General features: G+C 42.1%; 2 protein-coding genes across 2 annotated transcripts; both read left to right on the forward strand.

The window, feature by feature from the left end:
• Positions 1–10349: 10349 nt before the first annotated feature.
• On the forward strand, positions 10350–10978 carry SERLADRAFT_444065 (uncharacterized protein; the record flags this gene model as incomplete). The annotated part of the gene is made up of 2 exons (XM_007324693.1): positions 10350–10697; positions 10736–10978. 2 exons carry the CDS (start codon positions 10350–10352, stop codon positions 10976–10978), a joined length of 591 nt encoding a protein of 196 aa, XP_007324755.1.
• Positions 10979–14696: 3718 nt separating this feature from the next.
• Positions 14697–16478, forward strand: SERLADRAFT_412199 (uncharacterized protein; the record flags this gene model as incomplete). The annotated part of the gene is made up of 8 exons (XM_007324694.1): positions 14697–14799; positions 14988–15094; positions 15118–15137; positions 15168–15255; positions 15501–15600; positions 15662–15913; positions 15992–16215; positions 16296–16478. The coding sequence occupies 8 exons, from the start codon at positions 14697–14699 to the stop codon at positions 16476–16478; spliced, it is 1077 nt and encodes a 358-aa protein (XP_007324756.1).
• Positions 16479–21608: the final 5130 nt, after the last annotated feature.

Below are 21608 nucleotides of genomic sequence, written 5' to 3' on the forward strand. Positions count from 1 at the left end.
CGGGCCTGTCTTCGGTTCAAGTCTCGGGCCGTCATAAAATACATAAACTACATGTGGCCTAGCATGGTCAAAGACGTACAGGAATATGTAAAATCCTGTCTGAGATGTGCTATGGCTAAGAATTTTCATCAACCGCCGGCCGGTAAACTTATGTCGAATCCAATACCAGCTGGTCCCTGGCAGGATATATTGGTTGATTTCACAACAGATCTGCCCAAGTCGAATGGGTATGATTCAGTAATGGTGGTAGTAGATCGCTTCTCCAAAGAAGTGGTATTCATACCAACCAACAAAACTATTACTGCCGCTGGTACGGCAGATTTATTTAAAGATTTTGTATGGTCCACCCATGGATTACCAGAGACGATTATTTCCGATAGGGGACCTCAATTTGCTAGTGAATTTACAAAAGAACTATGCCGGATGCTGGGCATTAAACCTAAATTATCAACGGTGTTCCATCCGCAGACTGATGGACAAACGGAGACGCTCAATCAGGAATTAAAGCAATACCTCCGATTATTTATTAATGACAGACAGACAGATTGGGCTAAGTGGCTAAAGATAGCGCCCAGTTCTCATATAATATCAAACAGTCGTCGGCCACAGGAAAGGCACCATTTGAGGTTACGAGATTGTACCTTCCTAGAATTGGTGTGGAACCTGGCAAGAGCAAAAATGAGGCTGCTGAGAACATGGCCAAGGACATGAAATCTGTCTTAGACAAAACGCACAAGGCGCTATTCAAAACTGCAGAGCAGATAAAAAACACGGCAGAGCGTAGACGCTCTAAGGCCCCTGACTACAAGGTTGGCAACTTGATCTGGTTAGATACCGACCACTTAAAATTAAAAGATTGGCAGTCTAGAAAACTGACCAAAAAGTAGATTGGCCCTTACCGGATTAAGGAAGTCAAACCCAATGCAGTGGAGCTGGAACTCCCAAAACAAATGAGGGTAGTACCCATGGTCAATATTAGCCGTGTGAAACCCTACAAAGGGCCGCTGCCAGGATAGCGTGCAGACAGGCCCGGACCGGTAGTAGTCACCCAGGAAGGTGAAGAAGAATTTGAAGTCGAACGGGTGGTGGATGCACGCTTGAAGCGTGGAAAAGTAGAGTTCCTAGTACTATGGAAGGGCTATGGAGACGAGGACAGAACGTGGGAACCAGAAGCCCATCTGGACAATTCCCGCGACGCTATTTGCAAATTTCATTCTAAGAATCCCTTGGCTCCTAGGAAGCTTAGAGGCATGGATTCAAAAAAATTTTATTCCCTTTTTGAACCAATGCCCAAAAATTTAACTACTACCTCCGGTATCTGGTCTCGCCTGGAAGTCAAGCCTTAGAGGGGGGGTAGTGTTACGATAACACAATTTTCGGACCTTTCCTTTGATTTTCATTCTTTTCTTCAACTTTCTTTTGTAGTTTTCACACTCTGTGCCATGCGGCACTTTCCCTTTTGTTCAAACTCCTCTTTCTCGCGTCACACTGCTTTTTTCTTATTTTTAGCTACAAGTCTCTCACGCAGTGGAGCTGGTTGCACGGGCTGCACCCTATGACATCATCAGCCACTGCCTTTAGCAACTGTATAGTACATATGTACAAACAAACCTGTAACAGTATATAAACCCCAATAGATTAAGGAGACTCCTCAGCGAGTCCTTCTGTTGTTAACCAACAAACTCTCTGCAGCCTGAGGGGTAACCACTCCCCATTCACTACCTTTATAGTGTGTTCCTGTGTGCGCCAGAATAACTAACTCTAGGTTGTTACATTAATTGCATTTTTGGACCTACAAGACTTTATCAGAATAGTGTATTTTTGTTAATATATTTCTACATATCCACACAAAATATCATAACATCATTTTGTAGGTCCAAAATGCAATTAAATATTTTACCTACTTTCAGGCTTTTCCATCAATTATGAGTGTGACAAAAGTTGGTTATGCTTGCTGTGATGGTTTGACTTCCAGGCAAGACCAAATTCCAGTGGTGGTAGTTAGATTCTCAAGCATCAGTTGAAAAAGAGAACCAAAACGTTATGAATCCATACCTCTAAGCTTCCTAGGAGCTGAATAAAATGTATGCATCATCTTAGATTTCTCTGAAGGCCTAGGTAAGTTCATTTTCCACTCTACCTCAACCATTACTCATAAGTGTTTATCAAATATTTACATTATTTGTCAGTGTTAGAAGAGCTACAGAAACAAGCTCCTAGATGGTTTTTGAAAATTTGAAAAGATATATACAATAATATTCTGTGAGTAGCCTATCAAAATATTTCAGAACAACAATACTGAACACTACATTACACACAATCAACAGTGTGACTTGCAGTACTTGAAGATTCAGCTTCTTTGCAGTCGTTGATATATGCATATCCCTATTTGGTTTTAGGAATATACTATAATAGTTTCTCTGACTATGACCTCTGGCTAGGTGTTATATAATAGTGAATAGCACTAAGAGAATTCTAAAACTATAATAGAACATGTAACAACCAAAAGTTAGTTACTCTGGTGTACACTAAGGCACACTATAAAGGTAGTGAAGAGGGAGTGGTTACCCCTTAGGCTGCAGTGAGTTAGTTGGTATACAACAGGAGGACTCGCTGAGGAGTCTCCTGGATCTATTGGGGTATATATACTAATACAGAGTGTTTGTACTTATGTACTGTACAGTTGTCCAAAGTAGTGGCTGATGATGTCAGAGGGCGCAGCTCGTGTGACCAGCTCCACTACGTGAGAGACTTTGTAGCTAAAATAGAAATAAAGGCAGTGTAGCGCGAGAAAGAGGAGTTTGAACAAAAGGAAAAGTGCTGCATGGCATAGTGTGTGAAAACTACAGTAAAAGGTTGAAGAGGAGAATGAAAATTAAAGGTCCAAAAATGTGTTATTGTAACAGAACATACTGTATATAGTATCACCATTCTGAAATAATCATGTATGAATGTAATATCTATTATATACTATGATAGCAGCTATAGTAGAGATGAATTGCATATACTATGGAAGTAATACTATAACTGGTATGGTAAACATCTCAAAATAGCCCTGCTATATAGTGTTATACAATAGGGACTTGTCTGGGTGTACTATAGCCACTATTTTCCACATATAGCACTATAATAGCCACAATAGCTATCAAATAGAACTAGGTTGTTCCTAGCACCCAATGCTACAACAGTATTTCTGGCCTCTATCTTCACTTTTATTTTCAGACTTTTACTTTTGAAAGTCATGTGACTGGTCACATACTATGACATCAGACACTTTACTTACTCATCAGTGATATCATATAGAATATGATAATACACTTACCAAAAATTTACCTTTATTTATATTGACTTTACAGTATCACATGTATTTTGGTATATATACCCTTGTAATAGATGGAGACTCCTCAGAAAGTCCTCCCATTGAATTCTGTCAACCAACTAGCTCTTAAATTTGAGTCTACCAACTCACATATTCCTATCACTATTTCTTCTGAGTTTCTTGCTGTTACAATACACAATTTTTGGACTTCTAACTTTCAGTCTCCGCAACTTTCTTTCTCTTTTGGACACTTGTGTCATGCAGCACTTTTCTTTTGTTTCAAACTACACTTGGGCTTTCACTTTCCCGTACTGCACAGCTTCCTTTTATTTTTAGTTACAATTCTCTCACATGGTGGAAGCTGGTCACAAGGGCTATGCCCTATGACATCATTAGCCACCACATTTATCAACTTTATAGTACACATGTACAAATAGTCTATAATAGTATATATACCCCAATAAATCAAGGAGACCCCTCAGCAAGTCCTCCTGTTGATCACCCTCAACTAACTCGGTCCTGTAAGGAATCAATTTTTCTAATTACCTTCCTGCTATGCTCTCTTAATCCCTTCCAACTACTCCTCTAGCTATCAGACTAGAAGTGACTGCTGGAACTCTCTTACTCATTTTTTGTTCTTGTTATTTTCCTTTCACACTCTTGTTTTGCCATACTTATAACATAGGAGGATTTCCTCCTGCTCACCAAAAGATATCCCAATGGCATAGCTTCAATGAAGAGCTGTGCACGGGAATGCTTTGGTAAGAGATTAATCAGCAGTATAGACTGTAACTCAGCACCTTCTCGTGGGGTTGCTGATCCAGCCAATTGTATATCCTTTACTAAGGATTCTTCCTACACGATTAATAATTATGGTAGATCGTATCACTTCTTTCTCTTTTTTTTATTGATTAGTTATCTGGTCAAACCACTTTCTTATTCCTTTCTTCTTTCAGTCTGACTTTCACTATTTGCTACATAAGGAGTAAATACTCAATATATCATTTCCCCAGTTCAATATTAGTTTGGATCTGCACCTATACCAATAATTTTCAGCAACTTCACTTAGCTCCACTGTCTTGCCTGAAGAACTTGGCCTGATGATAGTTGTTGTTATATAACTTTGTATTTGTTGCCTGACAGGTGCTATGCTAAGGGAGTTTATCTACTCTCCCTCACTCACTCCTCTTTGCTTGCTCTCTCTGTATGCCAGAGTATAAAAATTTTGGTTGTAACACTTTCTGTGTGCACCAGAGTATACAAATTTTAGGGTATTGTAATACCTAAAACCCACACCACATAGATGTACAAAAGTACAATATGCCTGCAACCAAAGCACCCATCTGATCTCACACTAGTGAGGGCCAATAATCCACCACATCCACTGTATCTGTTAGGAGTAGCAGGAAATATGGGAAGGATGACTCAAGCTCTAGCTTGTGATCTGCTTCTTGTGATCATCAATCCTCCTGTGGGTGCTGTATACGTCAACAAGGTGCTCCCAAGAGGAGCTTTATTATGTTTGCAGGTGCCATTGCACACACGCACAATTGTGGTGTGTGCACAAAGTATCAACAGTATTACAACAAAGGTGGTTACTTTGGTAGAACCTCTTGTTGTTGTGTGTGCAAGGAGTGCAAAAAAACACTTCCTCCCATACTGTGGAGTCTCAGTAACACCCACAATCAGAGTTTAATGTATTGTTTGAACCAGTATAACAACCTCAACATTGTGGAGGCATGAGCCAAGACAGCCAATATTCTGATAAAGCAGGATTATGATAGAAATAAAGTAAGGGACTCAGTCAATGGATGAAAAGACTGAGTTTTTTTGTAATTACCTATAGAATAGAAGTAAGAGACTAATATAATATCAGTATAATTCTGTAGGTATTGTAATATAGAGTCCTTACCTTAATCAATCCTCAGTCAATGGATAAAAGGTTGAGATGTAAGGATAAATGGAAAAGTGAGTAAGTGCAAGTTTCAAGGAATGCCCAATGTCTGTATTAGGAAGGATATTCATGTGTGTATAGTTTGCACTACTTATGGCTATTAATGTCTACCTATTGCTCATACTTGCTGTGTGTGGACTGCACACTCACTATATCCTATATGCTGAAACAATTGTGGCCACACTGGAAGAGCAGGCTCCTTTTTTGCTCAAGTAGGTGCAGGTACCTGCCCCAGCACCTTTGTTGGCTGGTATTCTGACCTACTATGCAGTCAAAAATAATATATATATTTAATATATATTATATTTTATCAAAAATCTAGTTGTCCCCAATTGTGGCAAAGCCACATGTTTTATCTAGTAAATAAGATGCTCAAGGTGATTGCTTATATAATATTGGTAGTTTGTGCATAAATTGTACCACCATACATATACTAGCATTAGTCTACCTTTACACAATATTAATTATTTCATTAAGCATTTAAGTTAACTTCATGCCACACAAGCTACCCCCCTGAGTAAAACTACACACACCCTATTATTACATGCTAAGTTCCTGGAAACATGGTGTAGCATAGGTAGCCGCCAGTTGTATTACAAGTGAAGTAGATAAGTAGATGAGAAATAGTTTATTGGGGAGGGTATTTCTTCTGTTATTTAGTTTTTTTGCTTTTTCTCTCACTTTTTTGATAGTTTTTTTTTTTACTGTATTTTGTTTTCTTGATATGGTTCATCATTTATACCCACTTACCTACATCACTATATATACATAAACTTGTATATTAATATCAATATGTTTTTTAAGACCATACAAAATCAGCCTGAGTGAAATTGATATCTATATACAATATTTGAAATATATTCATTATAAGAAAAGTTCACACTGAGTATCATTATTTACTCAAAAAGTATGTAAATAGTTATAAAAACCCTACAAACTCATGTATTGTTCTTTAGCTTCTTATTACTTGAATAACCCACTTTACTCCTCATCAGAAACCCTTGAGTTTACTACCAGTCCTCTACCTGCTATAATCTCTAACATCTGTCGACCTCAAACTCATTGTACCTCTTACTCCCTGCAAGTGCAGTCGGAGATAGGTATTGTTTTTGTTATAGTTTAACGTTGCCTCACATAAAGCACTTGCATTGGATCTGTGTCAAGGCAGATCCAGTCTCTAGATCACACATTGATGACATGTTTGGTTGTTTGCAAGGATGTTATGTGTTTCTTATCTGTATTTCTATTGATAGCTGAGTACATGTATAGACATGTATATACTGATTTAGTTTTCATTGGGCATTAGCCCTTGGTAATCAACTTGAACTTGCTGTGGGCCAACCATCCTTTAGGTATTATTTTATTACCATTTTGTCTCTTGTCTAACCCTCACTGCCATGTCATATTATTGCCACAGCTATATATGTTGTATTTTGTGTATTAGTTGATAAATTGGTATGGTCGTGTTTTTTGTCTCTTGTGCTTGAAGATCAATAGCTCTGGCCTGAGGCTCACATTGAGTCTCATCTGCAGAGCCTCATAAAATATCATGTCTTACAAGAAGCAAAATGGGGGCCCAAAAGATTACAGTCGCCCTGGCTGTGTGTTTTGGATCAAAATTCAAACAGTACCCTCACTGACATTTTGGAAAGGTAATAAAACTAAGTGAAACTCAGCCCCTGACTGAGAGGCTATAGAAAGGACTTTGATTATTTACCTACAGTAAGTGAAACTGTTACATACAATACACATTTTTTGGACTTTGACTTTTAGTCTCTCCTTTAACCTTCTTTCAGACTCCTGTGTTATATGGCACTTTCACTTTCTCATACTGCACAGCTTTCTCATATTTTCTAGATATAACTCTCTCACACAGTGGGGCTGGTCACACAGGCTGCACCCTATAACATCATCAGCCACCACTTTCATCAACTGTATATAGTATGCATGTACAAATAGCCTGTAGATGTATAAATACCCCAGTAGATCAAGGAGACTCCTCCGCAAGTCCTTCTGTTGTTTATAATAGAACTAAGTGAAAACTACAATAGATGTTAGTTTAAGGTAATCTCTAATAAATGTAATATAATATACCTCAGCCGCTGCCCGAGAGGCTATAGAAATGACTGAGATATTCCTATTATAGTCAGAGGTGCTAATCACTACAGTATAATGACCCCTAGGAGAACAATGGTGACTCCATGGAGTGGTGGCTATGCTCAATAGAGAACAATGGCTGCTTTAGCAGAGACCAGGTTTATCTGGTTTTGTCACTCCCCCTTGAGTGCAACCGTAGTCCCATAACTTTAGAGAATTTCCAGTGTTTTTCGTGAGTGAGGGGTTTAGTGAGAATGTCAGCAACCATATCTCCTGTAGGAACATATCTGATTACTGCCTCTCCCTTTGATACTAAGTCATCTCGGATAAAATGATATTTCCATTGAATATGTTTTGTGCGAGCACGGAACTGCGGATCTCGTGTAAAAATGATAGCTGCTTGATTGTCACAGTGTAATATTGTAGGTCCATTTTGAGCATGTCTGATTTCTTCAAAAAATATCTGAAGCCATGCAAGGTGTTGTCTAGCATTTCTCAATCCAATGTACTCTGACTCCGCGGAGGATAAAGCTACCATGCTTTGTCTTTTGCTTGTCCAGGATATTGCTCCTCGGATGGTGATAAAAACAAAACCTGATGTTGATCGTGACGTGTCTGGGTCTCCAGACCAATCCACATCCAAATATCCATAGAAATCCATGTCCATGGAGACATCTGTGCCATCTATTGTAGTTCCACGTCCCTGGTTGCTTTCAGATATCAGAGGACACATTTTGCAGCTTGCCAGTGATGGCTCCTTGGAGCTGAGCTATGTCTGCTTAGTATTCCAACAACGTAGGCAATGTCTGGGCGTGTTCCAAGCATGGCATACATGAGGGAGCCTACAATTGAGAGGTATGACACTTGACACCCTTCAATATGCATCTCGTGTTGCACAATATCTTCCCCTGGAGCATTTGCAAGGAGTTTTGATCCATGGGCCATTGGTGTCCATACTGGTTTGCAGTTCTTCATTCCAGTACGCTCCAGGACTGTGTCAATGTATTGGCGTTGTCAATGATGAGAACTGTTGTTAGAAAAAAACACACACAAAAACAAACTAACACACAATCCTCCCAGATTCCACGGAACTTGTTTATGGGCTTTGCCTCCTAGAACAGTGGAGTGGTCTGGTTGTTTGTGGGGTGGTACGTATAACAATCCTTCAAAGTAAAACCCAAGAATGTATGGGTGTGTGGTTTTGAGGAGGAGGGATAGTTGGAATGCAGAAAGATAAGGGCTTTGTGGCGAGTATAGATGAGCACTACCTTGCTAATTGTAGCACAAGGTAGGTTTGAGAACGACAAGGATGACAAGGTGACAAGGTTCCCAGTGATAGCAGGCTCCTGACGCACAGACTGTAGTGCTCAGAAGGACTCTAATTGAAAGGGATGACAATCACTTTCAAAAGTGACGAGTGACGATGACAGCAGTTGACAGTGGTAGCAGTGGGAAGTGTTGTGACCACACTGGATCACAAGTAGTAGTGAGTAGTGAACTTGAGATTAGAGAAAAAGTCTGGATTGGAGTTCTTGTTCTTTTACAAGGTAATATACAGGGGTTTATATAGTAAAAGAAAAGTAGGCTATGCACAGTATAGCTGTGCAAAAAGAATGAGAAAGAACATGAAGGAAGGAATGTACGCTGACGGATCCTGCGTAGGTAGTACAGGATAAGATTGTCAAAAAAAGGAAAAAAAAGGGATAGAACAATGAATGCTGTGAGTAATGTCACAGGTTTGTACAGCCATAAAGTAAAGTCCAATAGCAAAAAGAGAGCAGGAAATTCATGATGTCATGGGAAGATGCAGTAAAAAAAAAAGGGCAAGGCAAAACACTATCAGTATCAACACAGTTCCTTTATTGTCAGTCAGGCATTCTAAAAAGATGTGTCCATAAAAATGATTCAAAAATCAAAAATAATTGCACTGTAAATGAATGTTCTGCTGAAAAAAGAAACTGGAGCCACTGGTCCACCACCTAGTCCAAATCCGACAGTTCCATGGCCTTACCAATGGACTGTTGTATTGGACCACCTGGTCAAACGAGGGAGGGAGGGGAGTAGTTCCAATTTGGAACAAGTGAGTCCCAGGCAGCATATGGTAGGTGTAGCTGTAGCGAAGACAATGGACAAAAGATAAGAATGGGACAGTGATGTACATAGGCAACACAAGGGGATGAACCTTCTCCAGCTCAGAAACTACCAACCCACGCTCCAACCAGGCGAGACGAGCGGCCAATGATTTGATAGTATACAATGGAAGATCGACATCATGAAGATGGACCTGTTGCCCAATTTTGACCGGCCGCCAAGACTTTGCTGATATCAGCAGTGGCACATGGTGGTTGACGGATCGGCGACAGAAGTGGATAGAGAGTGGTGACATCAGATATGGTGGGGGAGCAAAGAAGATGAGGAGGAGGAGGCTGGAGGTGACAAGGAGGTGAACTAAAATGGGGATCCAGAGGCAACCGTCAGGTGAGAATAAAAACGAGAGTAAGTGACCCATGTTGGGGCTAGGCAAAGGAAGGGAAGTGAAGGAAATGACAAAAGCGAGGGTGCAATGCAATTTGTAGCCAGTGGCGACACAAAAATTTGCCGAAATGCCGAAATGCTCAAAGTACCGAATAGAAAAGCAAAGGTAAGCGTGACTGGATTGCCTAATAGAGGTGGTGCTGATCAGCCACAAGTCCGGAAAAGGCAATATTAATTACTATTCCACGTGGCACTGTGCCTGTGTGGCGAAAAGGCGAGTCTTTTTGAATATTTGCTTTATTATTGACACCTGTCCATGCTACCAATCAACTTTGGTGCATGACACCGATAATGTCTGTCAATGGTTTGGGGAGGAGCTTGCAACTATTGAGCTGGCTCTGTGTACACCTGCTTGTAAGTGATACAAGCTCATATTCTTACAGAGATTTATTGTGTTTTACAGATGTGCGGCTCCATCTTACATTGCGCCAGAATCAGGAGCACATGCACTATCTTCAAGCACAACTGGTAAAACCATTGACATCACTAACACACTTTGAGAGCCGGGCAAAGGAAGGTGTCAAATTGGCCATTAGGCTCTCGGGAGGCTCCAATGCAACCACATATCACTGGATAAATACTACATCTATGCTATTACCCGGCTCAGCTATTATAGAAATTGATGCTGACATTGAACCAGCTATTCTAACAGAGAACATTTTTGCACTCAACCCAGAACAAGTCACCCTAGGGGACATATTGGCTGGAGATAATGGAGAGGCAGACGAGGATCAAAATAATGAAGAAAGTAAAAAGGTAGCTGATGTGCAGATCATTTTGGAGGCTCTAGAGGTATATTTGATATTACCCTGACAACAGCACATTGACAGATAGATATTTGCAAGGACCTTGACTTTGACAAATTCCCTATCTTGTCCTACAATGAAACAGCAATTGCAGCAGGTTTAACTACAAGGAAAGTGCGAGAACCTCAAGATAGATTCCGGCAGCTGGTATTTAAAGCTAGAGATATCACAATGCTCTCCTCTCTATCTGCTCCACTCAATGATACATGTGTTAACAGCTGCACCGCCTTGTTAAACTCAGAGTTCCTATTGCCACATGCTCAATGATGTGCTATTCTGTCCACCCACAATCTCCCACATATTCAACACCATGCGTCTAATGACATCCTTTGGCAAACCATGTCCTGGTGTTTGTATTGGGAGAAAAACATATGGATAATACCTATACACCCCCCATCGCTAGTGGAACATTGGGTCCTCTGTATTGCTCACCTCTCAACCAAACAACTCCATCTTTTTGATAGTTTTGGAGACCAAAAGGGATGGAAAGTGGATATCAAGGTAAGTGGACTGTCTTGCATTTGCCACCATTGAAATGTTCAACAGGATATTATGACACTAATAATGAGGCTGCAAGCCATAGCCAATCAATGTAACAACCAAGAGTTAGTTACTTTGGCGCACACTAAGACAAACTATAAAGGTAGTGATGAGGGAGTGGTTACCCCTTAGGTAGGACCAAGTTAGTTGTGGGTATACAACAGGAGGACTTGCTAAAGAGTCTCCTTGATCTATTGGGGTATATATACTACTACAGGTTTGTTTGTATGTATGTACTATACAGTTGATGAGGGCAGTGGCTGATGATGTCATGGGCACAGCACGTATAACCAGCTCCACTGCGTGAGAGAGTTGTAGCTAAAATAAGAAAAGGCAGCGCAGTGCGCAAAAGAGGAGTTTGAACAAAAGGGAAAGTGCTGCATGGCACAGTGTGTGAAAACTACAGAAAAAGGTTAAAGAGGAGAATGAAAATTAAAGGTCCAAAAATTGTGTTATTGTAATAATCGACACCATGAATGCTGTTGAGTGGACAGAAAAGGTTGGGTGGCTAGGCCTATCATTGTGAGTCTGGTTAATTTGTTTGGTTAACATCCCTCACATTGCCCTTGCAGACAAATAATCATGACTGTGGGTTATGGGTCTTAGCAATGATATCCGCTGTATTATAAGGATCTGGTATCACAGGGCTTCAAGACAGGGACATGAAGACTCTACAAAGCTACTTGTCCTTTCTATACCTATGTTCTGATCTTTATAGGAGTTTTATGTATAGGTCCTCACCAGAATATAACCTTGCCAATTTATCCCACCTAGTACACATCACCTGAGCTCTCCACTGTAAGAGATTCTCTGCCATTCACTGATGCCTCTCACAGCCTTCAAACTTGCTAATTTGCTTGCCAAGGGACTCATAATGTACGAGCAATAAACAGACTTCCTCTGCTGGCATCTTCTCCAGCTCTGGAAACCTACCACCATTGTATAGGTCTACTCAAGCCCACTGTGCCTCCTTCTCCAGCCAAAAGCGGCACCCATGCATCACGTCAATGAGAGAGGATGTAAATTGAGCTTTTTTTTGGTGTATTGGCAGGTTCTGGTAGTTTGTAAGGAGGTACCAAATCCCACAGGGGAAGTTCAGATTCATCCACATAGTCTGGCCCTTGCAACACTTTATGAAAAAGGTGTGTAGCTGGAAGAGGTCTTGCAGCAAGCTGAATAAGCGTAGCAGGTAATTGTTGGAGCTTGTGAAGTTGAGACAAAGCTTCATTGCAAGCTGGCGGAGAAGGGTATTTGGCGTGTTGTCTGTGAGACTTAGCATAATGGCGAGTATTCTGTATTTTTTGCATAGCTTTCCCTCTGTATATTGGTCAATATATGTTCCAAGTTTTATCGCATAAGCTTACCATCTTGTAAAAGCATATTGATTTTTGCGCTCTCGAGTTGTGGTGAGCCTGTCAGCAAGGCTTAGATATTTTTCTGCACGACCCATGGTATTAAGAACAAAGAAGTCAAGTTCACAATATGCATGCAAGAGCTACATGCAGACTGTAAGATTTTCAGTCCTTAGATCATGATATTTGTAAGAAGCCTCTGGAGAAATTGATATCAGTGTGATGGGGCGGCTTCCCATATTCATTTGATGTATTGTACTGGTCATAAAGTCATGTTTGCATCCTCCAGGCATGTTTTACATTCAATAGGTCATTTATTCATATTGTGATTGGCTATCAGCCCATTGATGGAAGAAAATTTCCCCTCATTCTTGTCCTCTGAAGTGTCTGTAGCTCATCCCAGTAAAAACAGTACATCACCCTGCACCATCTACCCGATCTATTTTTCTATTATCAAGTAAGTCATACACACATATATCTTGATGTAATATATCCAGTATGCTTAATGCACCCCAAAGTGTCAGCATCTGTTGCAAGGACCTAAAAACACTCCTGGTCAACCAATCAGTCTTGCAAACCTCAAAATCACATTTCCATATTGGTATTGACATATATCTGCCTTGTCTTATGATATATCGACTATCTTGGTAAGTGCCTTCCTAGTCCTTCCAACAAAGACTGTAACTCTGATGTGGAAACAACTTTCTTGACAGAAAAATAGATGGAAATCTCAACAACCTGATCCAAACACAGCCTCAATATTGTCCAATTTTCTTGTCAGCTCCAGATAACCCAGAAGATGCCAAAAGTACAGCCGATGATGACTATGGTCATTCACAAATTGGAGGGGGTCGCTAATCACTTCCATTATTGCAATGCGTGTTTGACTTAGAGCCAAAATCAAGGCCACTGAGTGTGATTCAGGGCTTGTTTGCAAAGCTCAAGGCTGGCGAGCAAGACTTCTCACTGCCTTTGAGACCCTGCCAAAGGATGAGCCATTGATTGACCTATTCCTGTCTGGCCCAAACCAAGCAGATCACCGCACTGTGTTACAATTGACATACCAGCACCTACTTACACTTCACTTTTGTACATTACTTTTCATTTTCCAAGTCACATGACCAGTCATGTGACCATTTACTTCACTTTACATTTTCGACTTTTCATAGTCATATGACCAGTCATGTGACACATCACCTGACCAGTGTTTAGGCTCACCATGTGACAGGTTACATGCTAGACATTGGACTTTAAACTTTATTTACAACTGTACAGTACCTCATGTATTTTAGTATATATACAGGAGCAATACATGGGGAAGGACTCAGCAAGTCCTCCTGTTGTCTAGCACAACAAACTCACTGCAGCCTAAGGGGTAGCCACTACCCATCATCTTCTTTATAGTGTGTTCCTGTGTGCACCAGAGTAAATAACTCCTGGTTGTTACACACTGCATTTTCTGCACAAAACCAACAATCCTCCCAAAATTTGTGTAAGCAGTGCAGATATGTTGAGATTGACTCTCCCGGGGATTATATTGCTGCGGATCCATCTGACAATGATGAACCTTGCCTAGAGCCTCCCAAGAAGGCTCCATGTCCACCTGATGCAACACCAGTTCCTATTTGCTATTGCACCCCTGGTCCCAGCAATGTGCAACAGTCCACAGAGCCAGAACAGCTCCTACAAGCCACAAAGGTGACCAAGGCTCGATCACATGGCTCAAGTCCACTCCCTAGCACTGGAATTGCTGCGGATACTGTGGATCCTCCACATTCTCCCAGCTCTGACCTTCATGTTGAACTCCAGAGGCCCTCTGTGCTACTACCAGAGGGTGACCACCTCCATCCTCCAACCCAAGCTAATCTGGTTGTGCCACCTATTCTTCTCACTCACATTATCCCCTCAACATCTTTGAAGGTTGACGAGTTGGCAAACATACAGGCATCAATATACGCTGGAGAGCATTTTCCTGAGATGCCAGGTTACAATGATTTTCAAGCCTCAACATCAGCTGTGGACATGATTGCTGGCAGGATGCAACCAATGCAATCCTGGACAATGGTTTCCATGATATTAATAATCAAATCACCATGCTTGCACAGCGCACAACTCTCACGGAGTCCCAGCTAATTGACCTCTGGCTGAGGACCCAAGCCCAGAAGGCAAACACCCAAAATCACTGGAATTACTACAGTAAGTATTTTGCATCACATCAGAAGCAGGAAATAGAGAGGCTTCCAAAAGGGGCTCTCCAAGAAGGAATACCATGTAAGCAATACATCTCTTGTTGTACATGAAACTAACACTTTTGTTATTAGCACCAATCATTTGAAGGGATTGTTATGCATGTTTTAAGGCCGCTTACCCTGATACATGGCAAGGGATATTGGAGGCTCATGATAGGGCCACAGCATATGCAGGCACGAGGCAAACAGTTTTGCAGCATTCAGCCGACTTTGCAAAAGCCAGAAGAAGAATAATACAAACAGTGAGTTGCATTGTCTTGTTCAGCGCATTGTCACTTATTGGGAGTAAGTTGACAGCCTTGCGCAAACCCATAGTTGTGAGGCTGCAATTGTCATGGCTGGCAGCTGTGTCAACCAGGATGTCACATTGGCCTTCCTCCATGCTACCTCAGGAGCGGAGAATGTGAGCAACTGGCTTTATAATATAATTGCCTCCCCTTCTAATGGCCTCCCAAGTTCTTTCAGGTCAGGTGCCATACAGACAAAGACCAAACAATCGGAAATTTCAAAGCTCATATATAGTAAGCTCATCAAAAACCTATCTATGTATACACTCTGATGGTCCCATCCCATAGCAACCAGGCATCACTGGCTTCAGTATCAGAGACCTTTGATGGGGATAGCACCAAATAAAATGACATACCGGAGCAAGAACCTATGTGCAAAGGCTCATCAGAGGCACTAGAGGGAGCTGGCAACAAGAAGGATGTCCCTGTGGTCATCAGAAAGTTGATATCATCACAGCTTGGTAAAGTCATTTACTTACTGTATTATTGTTGAAAAATCACTAAACACATTTTGGGTCCTAGCGGGTCTTGGCCATGACTTTGTGTCTGGAAAATTGTTTCCCTGGAAAGGTATGGTGAAAGAACTAGCAAAAAGAGGGATCACATGTATTAATTGGCACAATGGTGTGCTCCTTCCAGGAGATGAACAATGCAACACTGCCAAGCCCAAAGGGATCTTGGACCTCACTCTTTCTGAGCGTAGCATCCTTGTTAACAGCCTGCAGGACAAAAGTTCAAAGCACCTACACTTCAAATGTGTCCCAGACATGAAAAGTAAGTACCTTTCTGTCAGGCTACACCATTTGTACTACATACTAATCCTCTACTTAGCAAAACTATTAAACTCTATAGAACCCATCATCCAGGGTGCTGCACCCCTCCATGACTCCCTTAACTTGCATGGTCTGAGGAAATTTTACAAGGGCAGTGTGGATCACAAGGAGGAGCCCCGAGAGATTGATCACTCTGGAAGTAAGGTCAAAAGGCCAAAAAAGAAAGTACCCTCTGCACCAAGTATCACAACCATCAGTGGTGTCGAAGAACAAGAGGAGGAGGAGGCTCCCAAGGAACCTCCGGTGAGAATGTCCAATGGCATCATATGCAAAAATTAAAGGTGGAGATGATTATCCCATCTATCCCAGTTTGATATACAAAGGCCCAGAAGGTGTTCAGAACATCCAGGCAGGTCACCAGAATGGTTGACCGCAAGGGAATGGGCCTTGCTCTGTCTGATTCCAAAGATAATAATTCTCACAATGAGCAGGAAGATGATGATAATAGCAACCATGATGTTAAGCTTGGTCATAAGTGTAAGGCCAAGGCTGCCCCATCCACATAGGCAACCAAAAAGAAAGCAGGCAAGGTCTTTGGGTACATCAGGAAAGATGGCAGGTGCACGAGGCTCTGTGTCTGGGAAGGAGGTCACGGGTACTAAGGGAGGTGTGGGGTCGCCACTGACAGTTCATTCATCTAATAATGATGAAGCCAACAATGATGTTGATCCGTGTAAGTGCATCATGGACCTTTGTTGCGTGGACATTAACATATGTTCTCACACAACTCCCCCAACATGCCCTCACAAGGGTTCTACCGAGGATAAGGTGAATGTGAAGCATAAGTACATTGGCTTTATTTTGTATCTACATTAATCCATTTACACATGCAGCCCGTCCAAAACCCAAACAATGGTCCCAACTTCCCAACGACACAGGTGATAATCTAGATGAGATGTTCAGCCTTTGAGGAAAAACATCAAAGCTTAGTCAACATGTGCCAGGAGCCTTGGAGGAGCCCCAGCCGGTTACCAGCAAGGTGTCAAGTATCACTTACACCATAGGTTGAAAAAGCCTCAGCTCCTAGCAAGCTTAGAGACATGGATTCAACCCTTTTTAATTGCGGGAATTGTCCAGATGGGCTTCTGGTTTCCATGTTCTGTCTTAAGCTAGACAAGTACACCGTATAGTGGGCCTGTCTTTGGTTCAAGTCTCGGGCCATCATAAAATACTCCAGATTTTTATGATCAGTCCAAATTTCAAACTGGTGCCTAGCACCTTCTAGGTAGTGCTGCCAGTGCTCTAAGGCTCTAATGATGACCAGCATCTCCTTGTCGTAAATTTGATAGTTGCGCTCTGTAGGCGACAAACTATGCAATAAATAGGCACAAGGCCTCCAAAGATCATCAGGGCATTTAATTCATAGAACAGCCCCAGTAGCAAAATCAGAAGAGTCAGTTTCTAGCTGGAACTCTTTGTCCAATTCTGGAAATGCTAATATGGGTGCTGTTGTGAATGCCTGTTTAAGCTTATCAAAAGCGCAAAGTTTTTAACAAACCTTCAGTAGAAATTGACTAAGCCAAGGAAAGCCCTAACTTCTTTGACATGAGTAGGTTCAGGCCAATCCAAAATAGCTTGAACTTTCTCAGGATCCATCCTGATTCCATTGTGGCCAATTATCATACCAAGGAAGTCTACTTCCTTCACTTTAAAGTTATATTTTTCAAGTTTAACGAATAGGTCCCATTCCTGTAAGCATCAAAGAACTTCTTGCATGATCCTGTCATGCTGAGCCTCATCGTCCAACTTCGTAAATATTAATAAATTGTCAATGTAAATGACGACACAGTTATCCATATCCGCAAAAATCTTGTTCATCATGCTCTGGAAGGTCGCCGGTGAATTGGTCAACCCAAAAAACATAACAAGGGGTCTGAAGGATCCTTGGTGGCACATGAACACGGCCTTCCAAGCATCTTCTTCTTTGATTTGTACATTATTATACCCCCATCTGAGATCTATCTTTGTTAAGATCTTGGAACCAGCCAATTTGTCTACTAGCTGACTGATTAAAGGGAGCGGATACGCGTTTGTAACCGTGTACTCATTCAAGTAACTATAATCCATAATCATACACTTCTTACCATCCTTTTTAGGAATGAAGAACACCGGGGATGTCATAGGGCTCTTGGAAGGTCTGCTGAAACCCTTCCTAAGCTGTTCATCTATGAAACTAGAAACCTCATCTTTTTCTGGGGAAAAGAGTGGAATCATGTGTCCCTTTCTAGGTTTGAACATGTCCTTCAAATCTATAGCATGGTCCCAAGGCTTAGCCTCTGGGAAGTGTTCTGATTTATGTTTTGAAAAGACTTTCCAGAAGTCATGGTACTCTAGAGGTACCAGCCTCTTAATCTCTTCCTCGGGTTTTACCTCATCATTGTCATCGTCAACCTTATCTAAAGATCTAAGCTTGGCATAAACATGACCAGCGTTTATCCTTTCATCAAGCTCAGTTTGATGGACATGACTCGGCTTACCCAAGTCATCACACTCCTAAGGGCAACATGACAATGTGACAACCCCTATCTACCAGTCAATCTGAGGATTGTGTTCAAATAGCCAGGTCCAGCCTAAGATCAAATTAATCTTCCCTAGTTGGGTAGCTTTAGTGGTGACTCATTCTCTGTGTCCTTAGTATTTGACAACAAAAAAACATTTGTGCATAATGCAGCCACCCGCATTGAGTGTACTGTCAATGTTATAGACCGGAATAGATACATCTAATTTTACAAGGGGGAGTCCAATTTGCTCTGCCCAGACCTGATCTATGAAGATTCCGTTAGCGCCTGAATCAAGCAGTGCACTGGTTGGGTATACTATGCCCTGGGCAAAGTTTCCCACACCAACGTCTAAACAGATCTTTTTTTGGAATAAATATGTGCACATCAACACACGCCTTGGGATTTCTGTGGAAAGTGGCTCTGGAGAAGAAGAAGAAGAAATATTAAGAGAAACATGTTTTTCTTTAGGTTTTTCTATATTATTAGTTTTATTTTTACCAGCATCAAGCACCCTAGTGTTTGTCTCGCCGGGGCCATGCTTCTGAGGAGACTCTGGTGCAGCGGTGGTATCATAAATATTACAGTCACAATTCCTCATACAAGTACATACTTCAGATAATAAATTGAGAAATATATTTACAAATTGGGGAACTGCCCCCTTCTTTCCATTATTGCTCGTGCAACACCCTGGAGCAGGGGCCACTTTGTTGTGGTTTACTTCATTACTATGAGAAGCGAAGGCACCCAAGTGACCTACACTCCGAATTCTTTTCCCTGGACCTTCATCTCAGCAATCTGCTGATCATAAAAGAAGGCCCTGATTTCATCATACAAACAACCGGCCAATGAATTGAGCTGATTGTCCGGTTTTTCTGTTTCCAATTGGCGGCATTGGTTATTTTTTTGTTGAGCGGCCTGGGCCCTGTTTCTGCAATCTTGGGACATGTGTCCCTCTTGGCCACAGTTGTAGCAGTTGCCCTTGAATCTGCACATTTGTCCACCTTGGACCACGCCGATATCCATAGGAGCACCCTGCCCTGGCTTTAGCCCAAACAGCTTGAACCCGTGAGAGTGGTTATGATTTTGGTTTGATGACCCAGGGTGCCCCTGGGAATAGTTGTTTTTATTAAGAACAAAGCTTGAAGGAAGTGTCTAGCCACTTGCTGAGAGCAATCAGGGACTGGAACTAGAGTCCAATGTGAGTAACTTTATTATTAGAGAGTATGACAGGTATACAGTACCTAGAGTCCAATGTGAGTAACTAGAGAATAGGAAGCATTGGACTCTGCAATACTGTCCGAAGTTTTGTAAACAAAGGTAAACAAAGCAGCCACAAAGGCGAAATAATAGAGAACACAATCAATAGTGAATGATAGAAGAATAGATAGAGAAAGGAATGAAAATATATAGGTAGCACAAAGGTGCAGAATCACCAAAACTAACACTCCCCCCTGATGCTGCACCTCCCAAGCATCAGCTCCCCCCTGATCTAATAAGTCCCATCATCTTCCTGAACACTTCCACTTTAGGCTTGGCAAGAGCCTTGGTCAACAAGTCTGCAGGCATTTCAGCAGTGGGAACAAAGGTAGGAGCAATCTGCCCAGAGTCAACAACATCTCTCAACCAATGCCATCGCAGATCAAGGTGTTTCATCCGACCATGGTGCTCAGGGTTCTTGGATACAGAGATGGCAGATTGGTTGTCAATATGAAGGGTGGAAGGAGAGGTGATAGGATAGCCCATTTCCTTCAACAAATTTCGCATCCAAATCTCTTTGCCAGCCTCAACAGCAGCAATGTATTCTGCTTCAGTGGTGGACAGAGCAACAATGTTCTGAAGCTTGGAGCTCCAGGAGACAGCACCAGATCCCATCTTGACAATATAGGCACCAGTAGAACGACCAGAGTCCTTGTCACCACCATGATCAGCATCAGAGAAAGTGGTGAAGAGTTCAGTGGAATTGGGATCAGGACCAAGGACAAGGGAATGATTAAGGGTGCCTTGCAAGTAGCGGAACAAGTGCTTGACAGCGCTCCAGTGAGTAAGACCAGGATTAGAGTTATATCTGGCAAGGACTCCAACAGTGTAGGCAATGTCAGGACGAGTGGTAGTGGCCAGATACATCAGAGCACCAACAGCAGCAAGGTAGGGAATGTCCTTCATCAAAGCAGCATCACTGGATGTTTTGGGAGACATGTCCTTGGTGAGGCGCAAACCAGGATCCATGGGAATGGACACAGGCTTGCAGTCCTTCATGCCAAAGTGCTCCAGAATGTCCAGAGTGTACTGATGTTGGGAGAGGGAGATGGTGCGATTACTTAGGTCTCTAGTGATGGAAATGCCAAGTAGGTAAGAAGTAGGGCCAAGATCACGAAGCTTAAAGTGCAGGGAGAGGTCCTTGACAGCTTGGTCAAGTGCAGAAGTAGAAGTGGATGCCAGTGTCATGTCATCAACAAAGACAGGCAGGATAATGCGCACATCAGCTCTGTTAAAGACATAGATGGCAGAGTCTGAATAAGTACGCTTGAATCCGAGTTTTTCAAGCACAGTGTGCATCTTCTGGTTCCACATTCTGCCTCCCTGCTTTGTCCCATAGATGGCCTTGTCCAACTGGCAAACAAGATTGCGAGGACCCTGATGGAATCCCTCTGGCTGATGCATGTAGACCTTGACATCCATGACTCCATTCAGGAATGCATGGGAAATGTCAATGGAGCGCAAATGGAGGTTGTGGATGGCTGCAATGGCAAGGACAACTCTGATGGATGATATGCGGACAGTAGGTGCAAATATTTCGAGGAAATCAAAGCCAGGGCGCTGGTTATAACCTTTGGCCACATATCTGGCCTTGTAGCGCTCAACAGTGCCATCTGAGTTGCGCTTGATCTTGAAGACCCACTTGCCACCAATAGCCTTGACTCCAGGAGGTAGTTCCACTAGTGACCAAGTACCATTGCGCTCATGAGCTTGAAGCTCTTCCATGGCTGCCTCTCTCCATTTATCTGCATCAGGACGCTTCATTGCATCTGCAAACGACCTAGGCTCAGCAGAGTCTCCAAAGTGTGCCACTTCATCATCAACTGCCTCAGAATCACTGTCATCACTCTCAATGGCAGGAGTAGGTTGTCTGTGTTG

Source organism: Serpula lacrymans (assembly GCF_000218685.1).
Source record: "Serpula lacrymans var. lacrymans S7.9 unplaced genomic scaffold SERLAscaffold_21, whole genome shotgun sequence".
NCBI lineage: Eukaryota > Fungi > Basidiomycota > Agaricomycetes > Boletales > Serpulaceae > Serpula > Serpula lacrymans.